The following is a 23,641-nucleotide window of genomic DNA, read 5'->3' on the forward strand; positions in this document are numbered from 1 at the left end:
AGTAAAATCTCTCCTAGAAAAACATTCCTTCCTTATGCCTTGTTATAGTCACTCACTAACCATTTGTGGGCTATTTTCTTCATGACTTGCACAGTGAAGTTTTTTGTGTGCATGTCTATTGTTTTTGTCTTTACCACTGGAAGGTAAGTGTGCCAACGGGCAGAAATACAATACTGTTCACTACAGCATACCAAGTGTCTGGCAAGTTGAAGTCATTCAAAATACAGTTATCAGGATTGAAAAGATAGCACAGAAAGTAAGATTCACTCCTTGCATTGAGCCAACCTCAGTTTGATCCTTAGGGCCACATGGTCCTTCAAGCATCAGGTATAACCCTAAAAGTCGCCAGGAGCATGGTATGGCCTGGGTAATCTCCAGCTCTATACGACCCTCACAGCACCACATTCTCAAACCTTCACATTGAACTGTCAGGTTCAAAGTCTCCATCAGGGGCCCCAAGGCACGTGTGGATGTCCCAAACACACACACACACACACACACACACACACACACACACACACAAATGAATTTAATAAGAAAGGAGGGGGGAAGACAGGAAAAGTTAAACCACATAAGAGAACAAGCACATGTGCAGCACAAATTAATTATTGACACTTATATGAATATTAAAACTTCCTCTTCCTGGGAATGGCAATGCTGTTTCCTGACTGAAGAATTCAATCCCATCACAGTTAAATATTGAAAATGACATGCCCTCACCTTATGTAACAAGTCTCATAGGGAAAAAAAATAGCAGAAGTCTGCTGTCAGTACTAAGATTTCACTGATAATGACTTTGATATTAAACTTGAGAAGTGCTAATTTTCATTAATAAGGTCACTTTGGGCTTAAATTCCATTAAATCTTGCCTCTTCTCTTCTGCGTGAACCTGTAAAATTAATCTTGTATTTCTACTGAAAAAAAAACACATGGTAATTGTCTGAGTATAAGTTTCATTCTTCCCAGAAGAGGGAAAAACACAACATTGGTTCATTAATTATATAAATAGTTGGTTATGCTGCAGCATTTCAACTACGCTGGAGAAAAGAGAAAGAACTGAAATGAAGGAGAAGAGGGAATGGAGGTATATACATAAGTTAAATCAGGGCTAATATTTCAATACAAGCATACTCTAATACCCACACTATCAGGGACCAGTTTTCTCAGCAGAATTTTCCCCAGAAAAATAAGATATATTAGGAGCATGAGAAGGATTTGACAAACTTTATGAGCTAAAGTTGAAGGGGCCATGTGAAATGTACGGGTATCACTGTATCACTGTCATCCTGTTGTTCATCGATTGCCTCGAGCAGGCACCAGTAACGTCTCCTTTGTCCTAGCCCTGAGATTTTAAAAAGTGCCACATTCGAGGCTCTATCAGAGTCAGGAGAATGAGACCCATCATTGTTACTGGTTTTTGGCATACTGAATATGCCACGGGGAGTTTGCCAGACTCTGCCGTGTGGGCAGGATACTTTTGGTAGCCTGCCAGGTTCTTCAGGGTAAGAACCAGATAATAAGATGTGGTCTTAAGTATGACTGTGACTGGAACCAGAGGTTTTCAGCTGTCGGGGCTCTGCTCGGGGTGGGGAGGGAAACTCAACCCACCCTCCTCCAAGGGGCCCCGGTGAGGACAGCCAGGCGCGGATGCAGGAGACTCTGTGCTGTTCTCTTCTGGGAGCTGGGTTTTATAGTCTCTGGGTCTTGGCCGTTGATGGGATTAAACGGCGCCGAGGGCAGTTGGTGGATGCAACGCCTACATACTGGAAGATGGGGGATCTGGGTGGAGGAGGCCCCAGTCCCAATCCGAGCAGGCTTAGAGATCTACACCCTGGGTCACACACACCTGGGTTCCTCTGCCGGTTCCTTCATGCATGAGGCTCGTCCAAACATGTGGAGAGTTGTCTTAAGCATGGCTACGGCTGGAACTGGAGGTCTTCAGCTGCTGGGACTCTGCTCGGGGTGGGGAGGGAAACTCAACCTACCCTCCTCCAAGAAGCCCCAGTGAGGACAGCCAGGTGTGGAGGCAGGAGTATCTAAAGAAATGTAAGGCAGCAAAAGAAGTAGGGAATAAGGTATTATCACTGTGGGCTGGGTTGATACTGGTCTTTTTAAAGGACTGGCCCAAACACTAACCTAAGAATGTCCCAGAAGTGACCTGAACTTAGAAAAGGGATTTTTGAAAATACAACTGAAGATCTACCTGAACTTAAGGTAGGTATCATATGCCCTCACAGGGGAGAGGCAAGTGTGAGATCATCAGAAAGAAGGCTTATAAAGACAGCAGGTAGAAGCAAGATGTTGCCACAAATTATGGCTAACTGGCAGAATCAGAAGATGGAAAAGAAAAGTGGATTCTCTCTGGAAACCAACCATGATGATTTTCTTTATTTCTGAACTCTGGCCACATGAACAGTAAAAAAAAAAGAAAAAAAGTTCATTGCTAAGCCAGTCAGTGTCTTGCCATTTGTTATAGCAGCTTTAAGAATCTAATACACAGGGGTATGGTGCTGCCAACAGGTCAATCTGTACTTGTAAGGAGAGTGCATCAGCAGCCTGATGGCACCTTTAGACTTCCAGATACCCCAAAATTGCTGCTGTGCCTTTGGCAGACCCCAAAAACTTGGGGCAAAGTTTACCAAGAAAGTAAATGGCCAAAAGTTAGGTATGTGGGAAACATACCCACAAACCACCTCTGGCTCAGCTATATAATTGGAGGCATCACCCCTCTGGTTCCTGATTGAACTGCTTAATGGCCATGATCCCACAGACTCAGAAACAAATCTTGAAACCCAGCGGCTTTTGGCAGAAATGCATCCGAACCACGCAGTAGGTTACTGTCGCTGGGCCACCCCAGAGGAGAAAGGATGCTGTTCCTCCGCCTGCTTCCCCCTGATGGCTCAGTGGCCATCATCCTCCAGAGGCCATTGGATAGTTCAGTTTGGGCCCACAGTGACGAGACATTTTGGGCCTCACGAAATGGGGGTGGAGCCAGTCCTGTCCTCCCCACCCCAACGAGACCCCAAGTTATCACCCACGAACAGCCTCTGTGGCTCCTGATCAAGCTGCTTAATGGCATGATCCCAGAGACTCAGAAACAAATCTCAAAACCCAGCAGTTTTGGCAGAAATGCGTCCAGACCACACAGTAGGTTACTGTCGCCAGGCCACCCCAGGGGGGAAAGGGTGTTGTCCCTCCGCCTGCTTCCCCCTGGCAGCTTGGTGGCCATCATCCTCCAGAGGTCATTGGACAGTCAGGCTTGGGCCCGCAGTGACGAAACTTGTTGGGTCTCATGGGATGGGGGTGGAGCTGGTCCTGTCCTCCCCACCCCAACGAGACCCCAAGTCATCACCCACAAACGGTCTTTCTGGCTCCTGATCAAGCTGCTTAACGGCCATGATCCCAGAGACTCCAGAGCAAATCTCGGAACCCAGCAGGTTTTGGCAGCAATCCCTCCAGATTTAAGTGTTAAAATTTCAAAATTTCAAAATTGCGCGGCCACTACTGCAGCCACGTGACATCATATGTTATTCATAACCAGCAATAGAAAACAAATTGTCTACTGTTGCCTTTTCAGCAGATCTGAGTGTTGGGGTAAAATCTCAAATAATAATGGTGGGTCTGGTGTCAAAATATTGAACATTATCAAAGTAGAGAGAGAGTAATGTGGAAATCATCTGCCCCACAGGTAGGGGGAGGGTGTGGGATGGGAGTGTACTGGGGTTGTTGGGGATGGAGAATGGGCACTGGTGAAGGTACAGATGTTTCATTGTATGACTCAGACTTAGAACCGAAAGCTTTGTAACTGCTCTCACGGTGATTCAATAAATAAAATTATAAAAAATGAAAAAAAAGAAACTAATACAAAACACCAGCAATTAAATTCTGTCAACTGCGAAAAGGAACTCTGAAGATAGATTTCTTCCAGAAACCCCTGACAAAAACTTTATTTGAAGCCACAGAAGATCATAAGCAATAGACCCAATTTCACTCAGTCAGACTCTCAACATGCAGAATAGATTTGCAACAAACATATTGCTTTAATTCATCACCTTAGACCTAATTGGTTATGCACCAATAGAAAACCAATTGTTGCATTAGTTCATATACATAATCCAAAACTATGTGGAAATTTTTATAGTGCTTATTCCTAATCTGAATGGAAAGGCTCATAATTGAGCCTTCAAAACTGTGAGCAAATGGCTTTGGGGTGATGTTAACAGGTTGTCCATGGTAAGTGGTGAAAGGATATTGGCATTTTGGTGATATGATAACATGGTGCTCTTAAAACATTAAGAGCAAATAAAATATGCCCTTAAAAATATATGAATAAAAATACGTGGGCATATATATGATAATCTTTCAGTATCTGTATTGCAAGCCATAATGCCCAATGAAAGAGAGAGAGAGAGAGAGACAGAGAGAGACAGAGAGATACAGAGAGAGGAGTGCCTGCCATAGAGATGGGGGGGGCAGAAGGAAACTGGGAACATTGGCGGTGGGAAATGTACACTGGTGAAGGGATGGATGTTAGAATATTATATGACTGAACCCAATCATGAACAACTCTGTAACTGTGTGTCTCACTGTGATTTCATTTAAAAACAAAAACAAAAGACATGTGCAATGGGATGTAAAGTCCTAGGAAAATACAGTGTTGAGGAACCCTGAGCTTTAGAAAGGTAAATGGGTGAAATGTTAAACTAAAAGTCAAAGGCATGACAAGTACACAGAATAATTTAGAAAGAATGTGTTCCATTAAGTTTTATGAATGGATTTACTATTTAACTCACACTTATGTAAACAATTTTACTGGCATTATTTACAAAATTCTGTAGTTAAAAAATAAACCATTCTGTCAGAAAATACACTACAAAAAGGCAGAGTCTGTGCCAATTTTGACACAAGAAATATGTCTGCAAGAGATATTGGCATTGGTACTGGCATATATATTCTACTGGTCAATCAATGGATTGATGAAGAGAGAAAACATTCTCCCAGATGATTATGTCTAACTTTCACATATGGATTTCTGCTCAAAATGGGCTGGCATGCTTATTACCCACTACTACCCACCACTCTGCCCCTTTCATGCCTTCGCATTTATGCCATTCTTGCATTATGTTACCTATATACTTTTTTCCATTCACTCCCCACAGACATCAAAACCTAACTCAAATACCATCTCATATTAAATGGTATTGCACTCTCCTACAAACATCACCAAATACTTGGCACTAAAGTTCATCTCTTCAAAGCAAGACACTGATAAGAAGTAACAGTTCTTTGACAGCAATTCATTAATTTATAAAGTAAGCAATTTATTCATGACATTTGTGATCGAGATAGCAATGATTAATTGGTTGTGTCAAGTTGACTGGGTCATGGCGTACCCAGGCATTTGCAAACTTTAATTCCAAATGGGCATGCCAGTTTCTGGATGAGATTAATATTTGAGTCAGGGTCAGTAAAGCAAATTTTCCTCTTTAATGTGAGAGTCTCATCACATCAACGAAATTACCTGAATAGAATGAAAATACTGAATAAAGAACTCCCCCTGCCAAACAAACTCAATCTGAGACATTGGTCTTTTGCTGCCTTTGAACTTGAATTCAAACACTGGCTCTTGTGTTTCCAGTCTCGGTGCTTCCAGACTGACACATTTAGTTCTCCTGGTGCTCAGGTCTGCAGATTTAACTGAACTCCATCATTGGCTCTCTGGGGCTCCCAGCACACTGACTGCAGATCTTAAAGGACTTCTCTGCCTCCATAATCATGTGAGGGAATTCCTTATAATAAAACTTTATCTTTATATAAATACATCTTTATTGGTTCTGATTCTTTGAGAACTGTAACTAACATTTATTTTAATAAAACATTTATTCTCATAACTGTAAGATACATTCCTATGACTGAGCTTTCATTCCTATCGCAGAGCAGTTCTGATAAGCACCTGGAATACGTGGTTCTTCCCACCAATTGAATCTTGCCACAGTTGATGGGAAAGACAACACTCTTTCTCTAGGATCAATACTCAGGAGCCCTTTAACCACCAAGAAGAAAGAGCCTCTTAGAGAACAAAGCTGTAGATATGAAGGCATAGCAAAGAAATGGAGTAAAAGATATACATACATTGTATGTATAGTAGACCTAACACCAAATTCTGGATCCAGCTACAAATTCTGGGCTAGAGAGATAGTACAATGGTTACGCACGTTCTTTGAACATGCTCCACCTGGGATCAATTCCCAGCACTACATATGGTCCCCTAAGGTATGCCAAAAGTGGTCCCTAAGCACAGAGTAGGAAATAAGCCCTGAGTACTGCGGGTGTAAAAGAGCAAAACCAAAAAGCTTGGGCACCTGTTATATACATATGCATGAAAGGCTGTCACCTTCGTTTTACCCAAAGTGTTACTTAAGGTAAAAAGGAACTAAAACTATAACACATTTCAAAGTGTAACATTCGTGCGTGTGTGTGTGTGTGTGTGTATTTGCCAAACTGAAGAAGATGCCATACAGCTCCTATAAATACTAGAAACAGGAGGTGGAATGACAGTACAGAGAGTAGGGAGCTTTCCATGTATTCAGCTGATCCAGGTTCAATCTCCGGCATCCCATATGGCCCCCCAAAGAACCACCAGGATTAATCCCTGAGTATTGTCAGGTGTGGCAAAAAAATTTTAATAATATAAATGTCATAATTCTGAAGCTGCTTTATATTGTAAAAACATACATATATAATCATATATACACACAGAGAGACACATGCACGTATGAAGGAAGAATATGAATTTTGCATTACTAGCATTTGTAAACTTGATAATTGCCAAGAGTTATCTTAACAACTAAACTCCTTGCCAGATTCATGACTAAATCTCTGAGGATATGCAAGCCAAGCCAAAAAAATTCACAGGTACACCAGTCTTCCACCTGAAAACTCGGGAAATGGCAAAGACTGAGTCCCTGCCCTGCTGAAGCGCTGGCAGTTACACCACATTCCACAGCTGCGACCGTGTCAACAGCCCAACTCCACTGCTTCAAGACTAATATCTGCAGAGACGTCAAACCCACGAAAATTCTAGGTACAACAGTTCTCAGGCTGAAAATCTGGGGTCTTCTCAGAGAAGGCCGGAAACTTCCCATACTTCCAGAAGCCCTAGTAGCCACATACAAATTCCACAGCCACTTACAAATTCCATTCCTGAATTCGAGGCAAATTCAGTCACTGGCCTGGTTATACAAATCCTAAAGTTCCTAGAGCAGTTCCATAATACTGACATCCTGGTAGAAGCACACCAAGTTTGATGGGAAAGTAACATATAACTCAACTAAGTTCAATAAGCAAAATCAATAACAGAAGATTCAACTAGAAATGAACAGCTTTATAGATTCTGATACAACTTAATGATATATAAAATTGTCACCAATTTTATTTTACTGAAGTATTTTTAACAGTTCTAAGTCATCTAGTTGTAACAAAGAATCTAAAATAAGTGATTTTGTGCCTAGTAAAGGGTCAGACTTGGAGAGTGGTTGGGGAAATTGGGACAATGGTGGAGGAAAGGTCACACCAGTGATGGGATTTCTGTTGGAACATTGAATGCAAAAACAACTGTATTAAGAACAACTTTATAAATCATGGTGTTTAAATAAAGCAAATGATACATACAAGTGGTACTACATGGAAAGTATCATGTTAAGCGAAATGAGACAGAAAGAGCGGGATAGACACAGAAAGATTGCATTCATCTGGGGAACATAAAGTAACAAAATAGGAGACTAACACCCAAGAGTGGCCAAGATTAGTACCAAGAATTTTGCTCCATGACTTGGAGGCCAGCCACACGTGCTAGGGGAAAAGGGAGCTCAGATAGAGAAGGGAGCACCAAATAAAGGGTGTTGGGAGGATCCTCCCAGGATGGGAGAAGCATGCTGAAATTAGACTATAGACCAAACATGATTGCCACTCAATGCCTCTTTTGCAAACCACAGTACTCAAAAGGAGAGAGAACAAAAGGGAATGCCCTGCCACAGGGGCAGGGTGGGATGGGGGGGGGGGGGGAATAGGGGTGGGAGGGATACTGGTACCCGTGGTGGGGGAAAATAGGCACTGGTGGAGGGATGGGTATTTGATCATTGTATAACTGAAACCCAAGCACAAAAATTTATAAGTCTGTAACTGTACCTCATGGTGTTTCACTAATAAAAAAAAGTTTTAAATAAATAAATAAAGCAAATGAACAAACAGAAAAGACTAAAATCCTTGAATCAAAATTAAATAAATGCACTACTTAATTTCATTTAAAAAATTAAACATAAAATTTATTAAACACTTTACATATAAAAGGGTACAGTCAGAATTATCTATTTTCATGGTCATTATGCTTTTTCCAAAATCTATACACTCATATTATTGTACATTAAAATCTTCATTTTAAGGTTAGTAAAAGAGATTATAAAATACCTAATAGTAACTGTAGTATTAAACACTTGTCAAACATGTACCATGTCCCACACACATTGTTCGGTTCTATCATTTAGTCCTCATGAGTCTCTTGTGACAGACATTCCTATCCCCATTTTATAGATGAAAAAAGTTTGAGAGTGAAATACAGAGCCAAGTCCTGCACTTCTCATCACAATCAGTCCACATCCACATCGCATTCCAATGAATTCCATTCCATCATCCAAAGAGCATTTCAAGTTTGTTTTATTAAAAACCTGAATGCATGTACATTACTTTTGATCTTTATTTACCATGTGGTATAGATTTACATTTTTCCCTTTAATTTCTTAGCTCTGGAAAAGGTAAAGGCACAAAGAAAATACTGGCTATTGATTCCTGTTCAAGTGACTGTAAAAAGAGAATGAAAATATAGATTTGATACTTTTTATTTTACCAACTGTTCCAAAATTGAGCAGAATTGATATGAAGAAATTTATTACCAATCCAATTCCAGAGCACTTAACAAGCTATCAGTGAGCTATGAAATTCTGCTTTAAAAAAATCATTTCTTCTATTGTTAGGAGTACATCTCAGGTGCTAAAAATTTCTTCTCCATAAGTTGTTAGGCAGAAAATATTCTAAGTATACCTTTTTAAATATCAAATTTGGCACAAAGCCTGTATTTTATGCATTTATTTACATATAGAGGTAAACTATATTTCATGCATTTATCTACTTTTAGGGGGGTATCTCAAGGCAGCATTGAATCATCAATTCCATAAGTGAAGATTTTTATCTGTTTGCCTACACATGCCACACACACAACCAGAACAAATGCAACCAAAATATTACACTGATAGTTTATCACTAAGACTGCTTCACATAACAAAATTTTAAAGATTTTTCTAAACATTCTATTATTTTAATATAAAATAGGAATATTATCAGCAGTCTCCTGGAAAACAACTGTAAAAACCCCAGAAGAAAATTTAAAAAGAAACAGAACCTATCAAGCAAGCCCCATGGATCATGCTCCAATCAAAGAAGTAGATTCCCTCTCTCTGTGGGGAGCTGGGTTGGCACACACTGGCTACCACTACACAAAATTTACCTTCGAACCCACTAGGATGAAGGAATGCTTCAGAACCTAATTAGACCTGGTTGGCAGACTGTGGTGACTTTTCTTTTAAATGGAAATGAGAGATCTTGAGAAGATGAGCAACTCTACAGGAGCATTTGATGAAATGACCCTTCTTGAAAATGTTGCTGAACTGGATTAGAGAAGGGATCACTAAGAAAATGATGGTTGGAAGGATAGTTCGGGATGAAAGATGTATTCTGATAGTAGATAAAGGACCAAACATGATAGCCTCTAGTATCTGTATTTCAAATCATTATGCCCAAAAGAAGAGAGAGCGTATGGGGGGAAATTGTCTGCCATGGAGGCAGTTGGAGAGTGGGAAAGAGGGGTATACTAGGGAGATTGGTGGTGGGGAACGTGCACTGGTGGAGGGATGGGTGTTTGATCATTGTGTGATTGTAACTCAAACATGAAATCTTGTAACTATATCTCACAATGATTCAATAAAATAAAAATAAATAAATAAAATGTTACTGATTCAGACAGTAGCCCAAGCCCTGGAAATAACTAGAATTAGGCATGCACTTGGCCCATGACACACAATCCAGTAATTGCTTGGCTTCATACACTGCTTACAGTAGTGGTCTAGGAAATACACTTCTTCATTTTAATTATTTCCATCTGATATAATTCACAATCACTTTGTGGAGTGAACTGGGGGGGGGGGGGTCATTTTAGAGTTTCACATGTTTTCACTGGAAGCTCTCAGCAGTCAAATGGAGAAAAAGTAAAAAAGATAATCCCTTTATGTTAATAAACATTGGTAACCCGTTCCACCACCACTATTCCACGAAGGGGGAAAAAAAACCCCTCTTGTTTGCAACTAAACTTAATTTTTATACCATAAGCTTAGGAGCAAGGGAGGTTCCTTTCAGTCTCAATTAATTGTTGTATAGGGCTGGGGAAAGTCCATTTCATGTTCCAGTTGTCTTATAATGTGGACCTCAAATAATGTGCCTTATTCCAAGCCACAAGTCCCTTCATTCTGCATATTCTCAGAGTCATTTGCATTACAGAAAACAAACGAAGCTCTACATGGATGTTTTTGAAGAGGGACTGAGATTTTTCAGGATCCTATGCAGTGTAGGAATCATTGCCTTTCTTTTATGGTTATGTACAAAATATATTTTACATAAATAGGAAGATAGAAAGAGTCCTATCTCCATCATTGTTTCTCGTTTGTTTGTTTTTTTTTTTTTTTTTGAATATCCTATAGTTCTCTGTGTAAGCAAAGCACAAAATACTTACTGGGGAAGTAAGACGTCTCTAATGAGAGCCAGAAGACTGTTGTCAGAATCGACATTCGTCTCCTGCTTGTCATTCTCAACCTCCTGGTTCACAAGTAAAGACGTGGTTTCTGAGAGCAACCGCAAGCTGAAGAGTCTCCATTCCACTTGAAAGAAGAAGAAAAAATATGCCAAGAATATGACTACATGGAGAGAGAATGAAAACAGAATGTGTAACTGATGGAATTCTCGTTGATGTGGTCACACTTACCATTTTGGCTTTGAACCAAAGAGACCAAGGGTGGCAGGATATAATCAACAACCTAAGAGAAAAGATGTGAAAGACTTGGTTCAAATCTTTATAAATATAAGACTGACATCAACCACTCCCAAAACTTTCTCCACTGACAGAATCACATATCAAAGGAGGAAAATAAATCAGCAGCCAAATTTATCTTGCATTTAATAAAACCACCAAGCTCAATTAGGTCAAAATGACATTATGATCTTCAAAACAGTAATTTAGCAAAACCTTTAGTGTTTGTAAAAGGAACTCTAGTATATAATGCAAAATCTGGTTTTCATGGGTTGACATTAAACCATTATGCATATGTAAATATATTTATATATTGAAGTGGAGGCTGGTAAACATTTTTCAAGTTTAAGTCAAAGAACAGTCAAAATATTGGATAGGGGGGAATGAGATACAGGCTTTTCATTTTTTATCAAAAACATCAAAGAGCTATCACAAATCACTTTTGGTTATTTTTAGGAGTGATTCAAAAGATGTGAAGACTCAATACAAAATATCTCCCTAGTTCTATCAGAAAGAACACAATCAAATATGATCTGAAACATATTCCAAAATAAAAAGGTCCCCCATCAAATGATGATTAATAAATGACAAATAACTTCTATCATTAAATATTCAGTCCTACTTATCATTTCTCAAACTATTTCAGCAACTGAAAAACAAAATACATGCTGCTCACAACTAAATCTATCCCTGATCCTAAATTACCTATCTGTTCTCTCTACTTTGTTAGAAGGCAGGAGAAACTGCCAAAGCACAAAGACATCATCTTCTTGTCCAAACCAATAAAATGGTGACCTATATCAGCTAAGATTCCTAGACATAGGTAGTGGCCCACCAATGTTAAATTTGTTCTATTACCACTTTGTGTACTAAATTCATATGTGAGATTTTATTTGCATATTTGCATAAGAAACCAAAGAATCAGAGTGTTGTGTTTACCTTCTTCCACTAAATGATATATTACTCCATATAAAAACATCATGCTCCATTAAAGTATTTCAAGTACTCTAAACTCCCAATTACATCAAAAGCAAAACCCATACAAAGGAAAGAAGTATATTCCATTATCAATATCTACCAACATAACAAACACCTACCTATCTATATTAAGAGTCTTTGAGAATGTGTTAAGAGAGGAATGGGACTGAAATAAATGACCTGAATGTCCAATTCAAAAATTTTGAAAAAGCATGACTAAAGTGTAAGATTGTCAAAAGAAGATTTATTTAAAAAAAAAACTTTGGGTATTCTTATTTAAGCTCAATAATCAAGTAACAAGAAAATAGTCCATTTACAACAGAAATAAAATTTCAAGGTACCTATAACATCATGAGTTTTGCAGAAAAATTAAAGATTTATGGGTACAATGGCTATTGAAAAATTTCTGGAGAAGCTTGAACATTATCACAACCATTCTCACAACAGAAAAAATAAAGTTAAAAAGAGGGAAATGTGCTTTTTTTTTCTTTTTAGACAAATCAGAAAACTGAAGTTACCAAGCAAATCAATGTTTCCTAAACTGAAAAGACAAAAGAATACAGAGAACCACAGCTTGCCAGGAGCAAAAACAGGCTCAAGAGCAACCAGTTGGTTTAGAAACAGTCTCCCACTCCCACCCCCTACCCCCCAAAAAGGTGAGTTACTAATTATTACAGACAGACCTTAGAGTAAAAACTCTCTGCCGTTCAACTTTAGGAGTTCACAGAGTTTTATCTACTAGAAATACACCATAAGCTCAGGATAAATGTAAAAGAAAAATTCCCTCTTGCTTCTGGCAGAGGAAAGGAAAGATTTCCCATTGTGAAACATGCTCAGAATGTTCACTGCTACTTTACCAAGGTTTGGACTCAAGGAGTACTATCTTACCTGAGTTAAAACATTAGCATTTGACCAAAACCTAATTGATATGGGAAAGAAATAAGTCCAACCTCAGCCACCTTTAAGCGTTCCTGTTCAACTGCTCAAAAATGCTGAGAAACAAAACAAGAGACTAACACCCAAGAATGGCCGAGATTAGTACCAGGAATTTTGCTCCATGGCTTGGAGGCCAGCCACACATGCTAGGAGAAAAGGCAGCTCAGAGAGAGAAGGGAGCACCAAATAAAGGGTGTTGGGAGGATCCTCCCAGGATAACCTTGTGATTTACCAAGATGTTCATAGTACAATTGTTATGGGCATTAAATATTCCAACACCAACCCCACCACCAGTGTACCCTTCCCTCCACCAATGTCACTAGTTTCCCACCCACAACCCACAACAGATATTCTCATCTGTTTGAAACATTTTTCTTTGACTAAATACTGTTGTATCTCTAAGATCTAATCTTTAGTCTCTTGGATGTGTAGAAGAATCAGGATTTTTTTTGGATTAGGGTAGGAGGTGTATTTCATTTGTTCTGTTGCTCTTCAAAATAAATAACTGCTCAAAGTTACATTTAAAGGCCTGTAGATCCACACAATGACTTGAATTTATTTTTTAAATTTTGAGATATTTAGAATGATTTACTTTGAATGTAATTGGAAACATCCAGATAAAAATTAAAGCAATCGTCTCAATATGCAATCTACAAGATGCCAATGAGAAAACAATTCCAAATTGAAAGGGATGAGCTCAAGATGATGGATGGAGCAAAAAATTCTGATGTCAGTCCCTGTCTTACCCTTACTTGCCCTAAACCTCTGGAGGTCACAGTCTCACTTACTCGTGGAAGGGACTGCTGTCCTAAGAAATCTGCTCCAACAAGGACTCAGGGGGACACAGCAGAGCAGTGGGTGGGCACTGGGGTGTGGCCGCCACATAGCAAAGGGCTCTTGAAAGTAACCATGACCATTACTTAGGTCGGAAGCAGGATGACTTTGTTTTTTAACAAAACTATTTTGATAAGAATATTTCAATAAACAGGGCTTATTCTACAACACTGTGTATAGTTTTTATCTGGCTTTATGTATCTTAACGCATTGTTCTGCAAATGAATGCACAGACCTCACCAGATTGCTAGAGGCTTCCACGACCCAAACTCTAAATCAAACCCTGGCACAGAGCCCAACTCCAGGTACACTTTCCTGCTGGGCTCACTAGATTCTCAGTTCTCTCCAAAGGCAAACCACCAGTAGTATACACAGTTTGAGTCAATCCAAATTATCTTGGAAAAAGGGCCAATTCCACCAATGGAAAAAAAAATCTAACAACATTCCCAAGACATAAATTTCTGTAGTTCTTTTCAACATCAACCAATCACCCCCTGAAGGCTGAATTCCTGAGAGTATACTTCACATATAAGCTAGCCTCTCCTAGGACTGAGATTAAAACCAGTGCGTGTATATAATTTCACACCTCTATGATTAAATATTTTCAAGTAAATTACTTTAAAATTCTCAAAATAACACCTGGAGACAACTTAAGATGACTTATGAAATCATTTAGCACTTCTTTCTCCCTTTGCAATTATGAGTCTTTGTGCTAGTAACATAATCAAATCCCTGAAGTTAACTCCTACTTGCCTTTAAGAGTCAGCACAAGACTTAATCCAGAGCCTGGCAGCTTTCAGCAGAAAAGTGAATGGACTATGCATTAAACTACTCCCCAGGAGAGAAAGGGTATTGCTCCCTTCCGCCTTTTTCCCCCACAGCAGCAAGGTGGCCGCCGCCTCAGAGCTTATTGGAAAGCCAGGTATGAGCCGGCGGTGACGGGGCAACTGCAGTCTCATGGGAAGGGGGGTAGTACCAGCTCGTCCTTCATGCCCTACCGAGGTCACAATTTGCCCCCCATGAGCGGCTCTCTGGCACAGCCATGGCTCCAGACGCACAGAAACCAATCTCGTAATTATCTGGCTCTCTGCAGAAATCCCTCCAGACTTACCTAGTAAAATATCAGAAATCCAACTATACATGAATTTCTGATATCAAGATCAGAAATCATATGATTCTCATAACCAGCTATGGAAAACAAATTATTTCACAATTCCTTTTCAGCAGTTCTGATTGTTGGGGGGAAATTCTAAACAATAATGGTGCATCTTTTGTTGAAATAATGAATGTAATCAAAGTAGAGAGAGAGTTAAGTAGAAATCATCTGTCTCACAGGCATTGGGAGAGGGGGAGGGAGCTATATTGGGGTTCTTGGTGGTGAAAAATAAGTACTGGTGAAGGTAAAGGTGTTTGATCTTTGTATGACCAAGACTTAATCTTGAAAGCTCTGTAACTTTTCCCACAGTGATTCAATAAATAAATATAAGGAAAAACAAGAGTCAGAACAAGAATGCCTCCTCTAAAAAGCATTTCAAACTCTGAGAGACCTTAGTTAGGCTCTGGCACACCCCATGTACACCACCAGTAAGGCTCTCTTCGATCTATGATCTAATCTCTGTTGTTCACATTGGTCCCTGCCCTTTTACCACGACTAAACCTATTCAGAGCTGGGCATCATTTCTGTTCACTCATGTATCCTCAGCACTACACTTACTATAAATGCGAGTGATGAATATCTAAGTAGAACATATACTCAGAGATTGTCTTGGAGCCACCTTTTATAACCGTAACAGAGCAGGTCCAACTCTACTGCCCCTCAATCAATCAAGGGACAAGGTAACTAACTAGAGAAACTTCTTTGTTTAAAAATTATTTTTAGCTTTTGTTATTTGGGCCACGCCTGGTTGTGCTCAGAGTCCCAGGAGAGAGAACCTCCTTTCTTGCACACTCACAAGAAGTTTATATAGAAAAGAACCAGAAAGTTTCTTTCAAGAACCTGTGTAGACTGGTGGATGTTGGTCATAAACTTCACTGTGAACCAATTCTCCCTCCTGCATGTATCTGTTCTATAAATCTCAAGAAAGGGTCATGATAAAGGGTTCTAACTACATGCTGTCTTCCTTATATAGATTTTCAGAGAAGAATAAGATAAGGGAAAATGAAACATCTTTTTGTTTCTTTCTTTCCCCTTCCCTTCTCTTCCCTCCCCTTCCCTTCCCTCCCCTCCACTTCCCTTCCTTTCCTCTCCTCTCTCCCTCCTTTCCTCCCTCCCTCCCTTCCTTCCTTCCTTCCTTCTCTTTCTTTCTTTCTTTCTTTCTTTCTTTTTTTCTTTCTTTCTTTCTTTCTTTCTTTCTTTCTCTTTCTTTCTTTCTTTCTTTCTTTCTTTCTTGTGTATGTGGTGCCAATGAACAAATATGTATGCAAATCACGCACTTTATGCTAAGCCACAGCCAAAGCCCAAACAGAATATTCTTTACATGCTCATATAAATTCTCATTTACTACAATCCAAGTGACAGTAGTAGTTCCCTAATTATTGAGCAAATTCTCAACAGTCAGCTTATTCTCATTTGGGCACTTCAGTGTTATTTGGAGAACATTTATATTTTGTTTAAAATTTGTTCAGTTTGGAGTACATCTGACAATGCTATGGGCTTACTTCTGGCTCTGCATACAGGGATGACTCCTAGCAGTGTCTGGGGGATCCCTATGGGGAATCAGGGGGCAATCCCGGGTCAGCTACATGCAAGGCAAGTGTCCTGCCTACTGTTCATTATATTACTACCTTTCTCACTATCCATACCTACAAGCCCATCAAACATAGTCCTTCCTTAGGTTACTCCTCTATGCCTACTTACAAAGGAACTGGAAGCCCATCTATGGCCTGATTACACAGAGACCAGGAAGATGTTTCAGAATTCCATCTTTTTTGTTTTCTACCAGACTATGCTGACAGGGAAGAAGCATCAACCTCCAAGCAAAAGGTCTTCCACCACGTAATCTCAGACTCACAGTCCTCCCAGAAACGGGGAGTAAACATGGTTTTATCTAAAATTTTGTTTAAAATGCCTTACAATATGAGAAATTTTATAGCCTACATCATAACAAAACAAGTAATGAGTGTTTAATCATATTCAAAGTGCCTACTGCTTTAAAAATATTTGGAAAATGTGGTCTAATTCATGATGACCCACCATCTGCATTCTAAAATGTCACTTTAAGACAGTGTTTGTTCAGGATAACGGAGCACCAAATGGTAGAAGCATGGCATGGCAGTACAGAAAGAAAAGACTCCAAATCCTAAAATCTCCCTTGAGTAACTTCCAAGTCAAATTGAGAGAACTATCACCCAAAAATCAAGTAAGTAGTATATGACAGACTAGTTGTTCAAAACTTTCACCATTGGTATGGCTTTGCCTTTTCGCACTAGATCTATGAAAGAAGAGGCTAAATCATCTAAGATAATAGAAAGTAAATAATTTTTTGCTGCTGTCAACTTAGACAATTTGCCTATCACTTATCCTTCTAGAATCTTACAAAGAATTTGTAAACAGTATAACATCATTAACGTAAATACCATTGTGACATAATCAAGCTCCCCTGTACTAATGACTGTTTTCTATCTTAAAATTCCATCTTTTATTAATTCTTTTAGTTGTAATATATGTGTGTGAAGCAATTCAAAGATTTTTAATATTTAATGTAGTGTTATTACTTTCTTAAATATAATCTCTCCAAAAGAGGATAAAATGACACTTCCCCAGAGAAATAATGAATTTCTTTGTTTGATTTTTTTGGTTTGGGGGCAACACCCAGCAACGTTTAGGGCTTACTCATGGCTCTACGCTCAGGGATCAATTCCTGGAAGTGCTCAGGGAGGCTGAGGGTTGAACCCAGTTGGCCACATGCAAGGCAAGCACCCTACCCACTGTATTACTATTCCAGTCCCTAACAATTTTTTTTGAAAAGCAGATTCCTAAATCTAGTTTTTATGTCTCTGCTCTAATACTGGAACCTATGTTCCGAAAGAATAAAAATGTTTGTGTGCCATATGTATGTGTTTGCATGCAGATGAATATTAGTTACTGTTAATGATCCTCAATGACAAATCCCAGAAGAAATGTTTGTGACATAAGAATTCTAAAGAAAACTCTGAAACTCTTAAGCTAGATAAACACAAAACTATGAGTATACAAATATTATTTGCATTACTAAACTTCATATTATTTGTTCTCCAACTAAACCATTAATGATCAAGATGATGCTCAGTTCATAATTTAACACTTATTTTCTGTTTTAAAGTAATGTTGAACATGATACTAGGAGTTAAGCAGATTAAACTATAACCAGTCATGCAAACACATTCAAATTTCATTCTTTCACAAAGTAAAAGGAAACAATATAACAATCTGTAGAAAAGTGTATTTCCAAAATACTTTAAAATTTATAATGAAACTATGTTTAATATGGTGTTGTGTGGGAATATTTTTAATTTAAGGAAGTAAAGGCAAATCATTTGAAAGCTAAAGTTTACATAGCACTCGTGTAAATTTCTTTGTGGGGGAAAAGGGGGGACACACCAGACTGTGCTCAGAAATCTCTCCTGGCAGGGTTCAGGGAACCAAATGTAGTACCACAAATCACAACTGGGTCAGTTACATGCAAGGCAGGTGCCCTACTATGTCTCTGACCCGTCAGGTAAAATTCTTATTCTAAATTTTATAATTAAATTTCTGGCTGTCTGATGGAGTTATCTAACCTGACTCATTGTTTTATATGAACAGGCTACTGTTTTGCCTCTGTCTATTTTCACTACCACATAGTAGTATTTTAGCAGGACAGGTAAGTGCACCTCTAGATTCTCCCTTCCAGTTGCAGGGCTTTGAGGGGAATATCCTGGGACTGATCTAAAACCCTGTGATTTCCACTTGCGCTTAGAGGATGTGAGGCATATGAAGTAATCATATGGATGCCTTAGTGTCCACGTGATACAGGGTGTCCGTGCAGCCACTGGGGCTGGGCTGAGTTCTCGCCAGCACATGACTGAAGGGGCAGGTTCCTGGGTTCCGTCAGCACAACTGGATTGCGGGCGGGAGGGGGGTTGAGGAGCAGGTTTTAATTGGCAGTGGCTGAAGTGAATTCCCACTGTGCGACAGGTAGATGAGGGTACAGAGGGGTTCCCCCAGTGTCTGTGAACTCCCTAGGGCTGGGGCTGAGTTCTCCCCAGTGTGAGGCAGGAGGGCTAAAAGCTACAATGTAAACAGGGATGCACATGCAATAAAATCAAGCAAGGAAGATACATACAGGGATCGATTGCATTTGAAGATATTAGTGGGAATTAATCATTTCAAAATATATATATGTATATGTACATGTATATACATGGAACTACACATAAGCATCATGTGTGAATATACAGGTAAATATTTCTGAGCTCTGAGTTAAAACAGTTCATGAGGAAGGAGCAAACTTAACACCTGGACTGTGCTCTCTAGGGTCATTTCCCATGGGGTATGTCACAAGGACATGGATGTCAACTTGAAGGGGTTCATACTGGCTAAATATGCTATAGTTGGAGCACCAAAATCATTCTATAAATAAAGTCAATGATAAAAACAAGAAATTAGGCTATTCAATAATTTGTTGATGTGCATTTGGGTAGTTTTCACTTTGGGGCTTTGAGCATGCTTATTAATATAATTTGGTTGGTATACATCATTATTTCTATAAAACTTTACAAATATTGAGACAAAAGTTTTAAGTTTGGACATATAAATATATTCATCTTCAGCTGGCAATGACCAGTAAATTTCCAAAATTCTTGTACTAACTTACATTGCCCTGAAAGCAGTTACTCAGGGTCCTGTTTGCTCTACATTCTCAAGAACTCTTTTAATTAACTCCCAAAATTGTCTTAATTAAAATTAAATTACTCAATATTTATTGATCCCCAGTCTTTAAAAGTTCTAAAATGAGAGTCAAAGGTATTAAAGCTTAGCTTAAGTTTTTAGGACAATAAATAAATAAATTTTAGGCAAATTACATATATTATTGTTAGAATTTTCTGATAGGGAAGTAACCATTTTCCCCCTTTGTTATTAATATAGTTGTCAGAAACCACCATAAGGGGACCAATTCTCCATAAAAATTAAATCACTATTTTATTTCTGATGGTTCTATTGTCCACACTGATGATTTCCAACTCAGAGGTACTAAATGGTCTAAAATCTGAGAATATTTCAAATGAAGCACTTATGCTCAGCCAGAATTAAATGCATCTAGGCGCTTCCATATCACAAAGTATTGATCAGTGTCCTTGAACATAGTTTGTGTTAACATTTCAAACAATGTTACATTCCTTGGGGTGTTGATAGCCAGTTTCATGTATTCTAGTTATGGTTGAGAAGTGGTAATTAGGAGCTCTCCCAAGTGTGGTAGAATTAAAACATATTTTTATGGAGCCCATGAGTTGCAATGATATTTTTTCTACCATAATACTAGCTATAATTTCAGTGATTGGTCTGGCTGTATTCCATTATTAGAATACAAAGTATTTAACTCTATAGATACTTGTTAATACTGCATCTTAACAAATTATCAATGAGGTTATTTTTGTTTGTGTGGAAAAAATCAATAAGCAATACTCAAATAAGTAATATCTCAATGGAAGACTCAGAAATTATCACAGAGAAAATGACTGCAACAAACAGGGTTTCAGATCAGTGGTTAAGGATTTTGTATTCACTCTTTCATTGATGACAATGAAGAAATCAAATAATATTTAAAACATCAAACTTGGAAAATATTTAATATCTGAAAAACTTATGGCAGAACTCCTAGACTAATTGCTGTTGTTGTTTTTGTTTAGGAACCATACTTGGTGGTGCTCAGAGATCACATTAAGAGGTGTTTGGGGGACCATATGGGGTGCCGGGGATCAAGCCCATTTTGGCCACATGCCAGGCTAAATGCCCCACTCGCTGTACTATCTCTCCAACCCCCAATTTCTGAATAAGAATCTAAACTAGAGAGTTGAGTAGAAAGCGGTGCAGGGACAAGTGTGTCTGAGGGCCTTTACCAGTACAACAAACAGAGGTGAGGAGGAGAAAGGGTGCCACCCACACTTAGCGGGCAGAGAGCAGTAATGCTGCCAACCATCAAGTCATACACAGAACAGCCCTCCTCCCTTCCTATGGTGACCATAGGGCTAAGGGTGGGAAACTGTCCTAGGAACTTGTATTATTGTTTGGAAACAATAAACAAAACAAAAAATAAGGAGGAGTCAGATGGTGGGCCAGACAGAAAAGAGAATAATGGAAAATCCCAAATTAGTTTGAAAATCAGTTCCTTGGGTGGAAATTAATTGAAAGGAAGGAAGGGATTTCCTCTGTTCATCTTCCCCTAGAGGACAGATGAGGCAACTTTTTGAAATATTTTCCAAGAGAAACATACATGGGCTAAGTACATCTAAACTATATTATACACAAAACAAGTCAAGAATAAAGTATCTTTTTCAAAATCCGACAGAACTGACCGTGGAGCAATGGTCTTTCAACAAAATAGGATACTGTATTATTGCTTCAAAAGCCGACAACGTGATCTTGATAAATTCTTCAGATGCCGTAGGTCCTAGGAATTATAGGTTATTATTATAGCTATGTGTATTCACATTAAAAACTGTCTTATCCAAGTCCCTCAAATATGTAAAATGTCCCATGGATTACTCACCCATAGCTCCTTCTATGTTAGTTTCACCGCAGTCTATTGACCAAATATGATTCTGTTAAAAAATCAAAATTTCAATAAATGGAGAGTTCAAAACAACTGTGAAATAAAATACAGATAATGTTCACCCAAAATTATACCCATTGTCCTTCATGAAATAACTCAGAGAAGGCATTAAATATTTATGTATTATGAACACGATAATCACATTTTAAAGATATGATCACATAGTACTCAGTTATCACAAGCTATAGTTTTAAGCATATAAATCACTACAACTGAAAATTCATGTGAGAATAAAGTCAATAGTAATAAAAGCCCAAGAAGGTCAGCCTGAAAAAGTGAGGATAATACCATTGATACATAACCATTTCCAGCAGCATTGCTATACCCATCTTACAAGTTAGCAATGGTGACACCTACTCATGAGATACAGTCATTGAGCTTCCCTGAATGCCATCCCACTATCATACAGCAGTCAAAGTCCTGTCCAAATTTCACCTCTAAGTCCCTTGGAGATACCATTTTTCCCCAAGTCTAGCCCAATCAGCTCTCCCACACTCTTTTGCTGCCATACCTCCCTGAGCAGGAAGATGCCAATAACTGATGGAGAGACAGACCTGAGCAGCTAAGGTATGAGTTCCCTGGGTGAACTTCCTGGTCCCTGAATGCCGCAGAACAGAAGAGGATCTGCGGACATTTGTGAATGAAACACCCACTGCTATTATGAACAATCACAGGCACAGCAGCCATGTTAGTGAGGTGTACAGACAATGCAATGGAGCACTTGCCCCTAGCACACAAAACAGTACAGATATACTCTAAATAGAATAACACATAGAAAATAAAACGTAAACCAATCCTCAAAAATTAAGCAAGTAATAGTCTAGCATAGAAAATGGGTCTACTCAGGCCCACTGGTTTTACTTAAAAATTCTCTTATGAGAATTTTTAAAATAGAGACTGGGATAGTTCTACAATGATCAAATAACAACTTTAATACTATTATAAACTATTATACCTCAAAACATAATTTTTAAAAGAGTTTTTTTAAGGATGATATGAAAAGGTCTCCATATTTTTAAATTAAAATAAAAAAGCAAAACCTTTCTTTATAAAAGATTCAATTTGAGCAAGAATCAGTTGATTAACAAAAAGAAACAATAAAAGGAAACAGAATCTTAAAAGTAGAATTTTTAAAAATGAATGTAACAAAATAAATGAATATAAATGTAGATTTTATGTCATAAAGAAAACCATTAAAGTATGAATGATTCTCAAAAAATTAGAAATTGAGCTCCCATTTGATCCAGCAATACCACTCCTGGGAATATATCCCAGAGAGGCAAAAAGGTATAGTCGAAGTGACATCTGCAATTGACTGTTTATTGCAGCACTCTTTACAATAGCCAGAATCTGGAAAAAACCTGAGTGCCCGAGAACAGATGACTGGTTAAAGAAACTTTGGTACATTTACACAATAGAGTACTATATAGCTGTTAGAAAAGACGAAGTCACAAAACTTACATACAAGTGGTACTACATGGAAAGTATCATGTTAAGCGAAATGACTCAGAAAGAAAGGGATAGACATAGAAAGATTGCATTCATCTGGGGAACATAAAGTAACAAAATAGGAGACTAACACCCAAGAATGGCCGAGATTAGTACCAGGAATTTTACTCCATGGCTTGGAGGCCAACCACATATACTAGGGGAAAAGGGAGCTCAGATAAAAAAGGGAACACCAAATAAAGGTGTTGGGAGGATCCTCCGAGGATGGGAGAAGCATGCGGAAAGTAGACTATAGACCAAACATGATTGCCACCCATTGCCTCTTTTGCAAACCACTACACCCAATAAGAGAGAGAGAACAAAAGGGAATACCCTGCCACAGAGGCAGGATGGGACGGGGGGATGGGGGGTGGGAGGGATACTGGGATCCGTGGTGGTGGGAAATGGGCACTGGTGGAGGGATGGTATTTGATCATTGTATAATTGAAACCCAAGCACAAAAATGTGTAAGTCTGCAACTGTA

General features: G+C 38.7%; 1 protein-coding gene across 1 annotated transcript in view; it reads right to left on the minus strand.

Moving 5' to 3' along the window:
* The window catches only part of ULK4 (unc-51 like kinase 4), a 583,905-nt gene that overhangs the window by 357,692 nt on the left and 202,572 nt on the right, over positions 1 to 23,641 (minus strand). Inside the window, exons 26-29 of the mRNA XM_056128948.1 lie at positions 21,607 to 21,658; positions 21,413 to 21,507; positions 11,087 to 11,138; positions 10,838 to 10,982 (exon numbers count right to left, since the gene is read on the minus strand). Coding sequence (XP_055984923.1) covers positions 10,838 to 10,982; positions 11,087 to 11,138; positions 21,413 to 21,507; positions 21,607 to 21,658 — 344 coding nt within the window. The remainder of the gene's footprint in view (positions 1 to 10,837; positions 10,983 to 11,086; positions 11,139 to 21,412; positions 21,508 to 21,606; positions 21,659 to 23,641) is intronic.

Source organism: Sorex fumeus, unplaced genomic scaffold (genome assembly GCF_029834395.1).
Source record: "Sorex fumeus unplaced genomic scaffold, SorFum_2.1 ptg000072l, whole genome shotgun sequence".
In the NCBI taxonomy this organism is placed as follows: Eukaryota; Metazoa; Chordata; class Mammalia; order Eulipotyphla; family Soricidae; genus Sorex; species Sorex fumeus.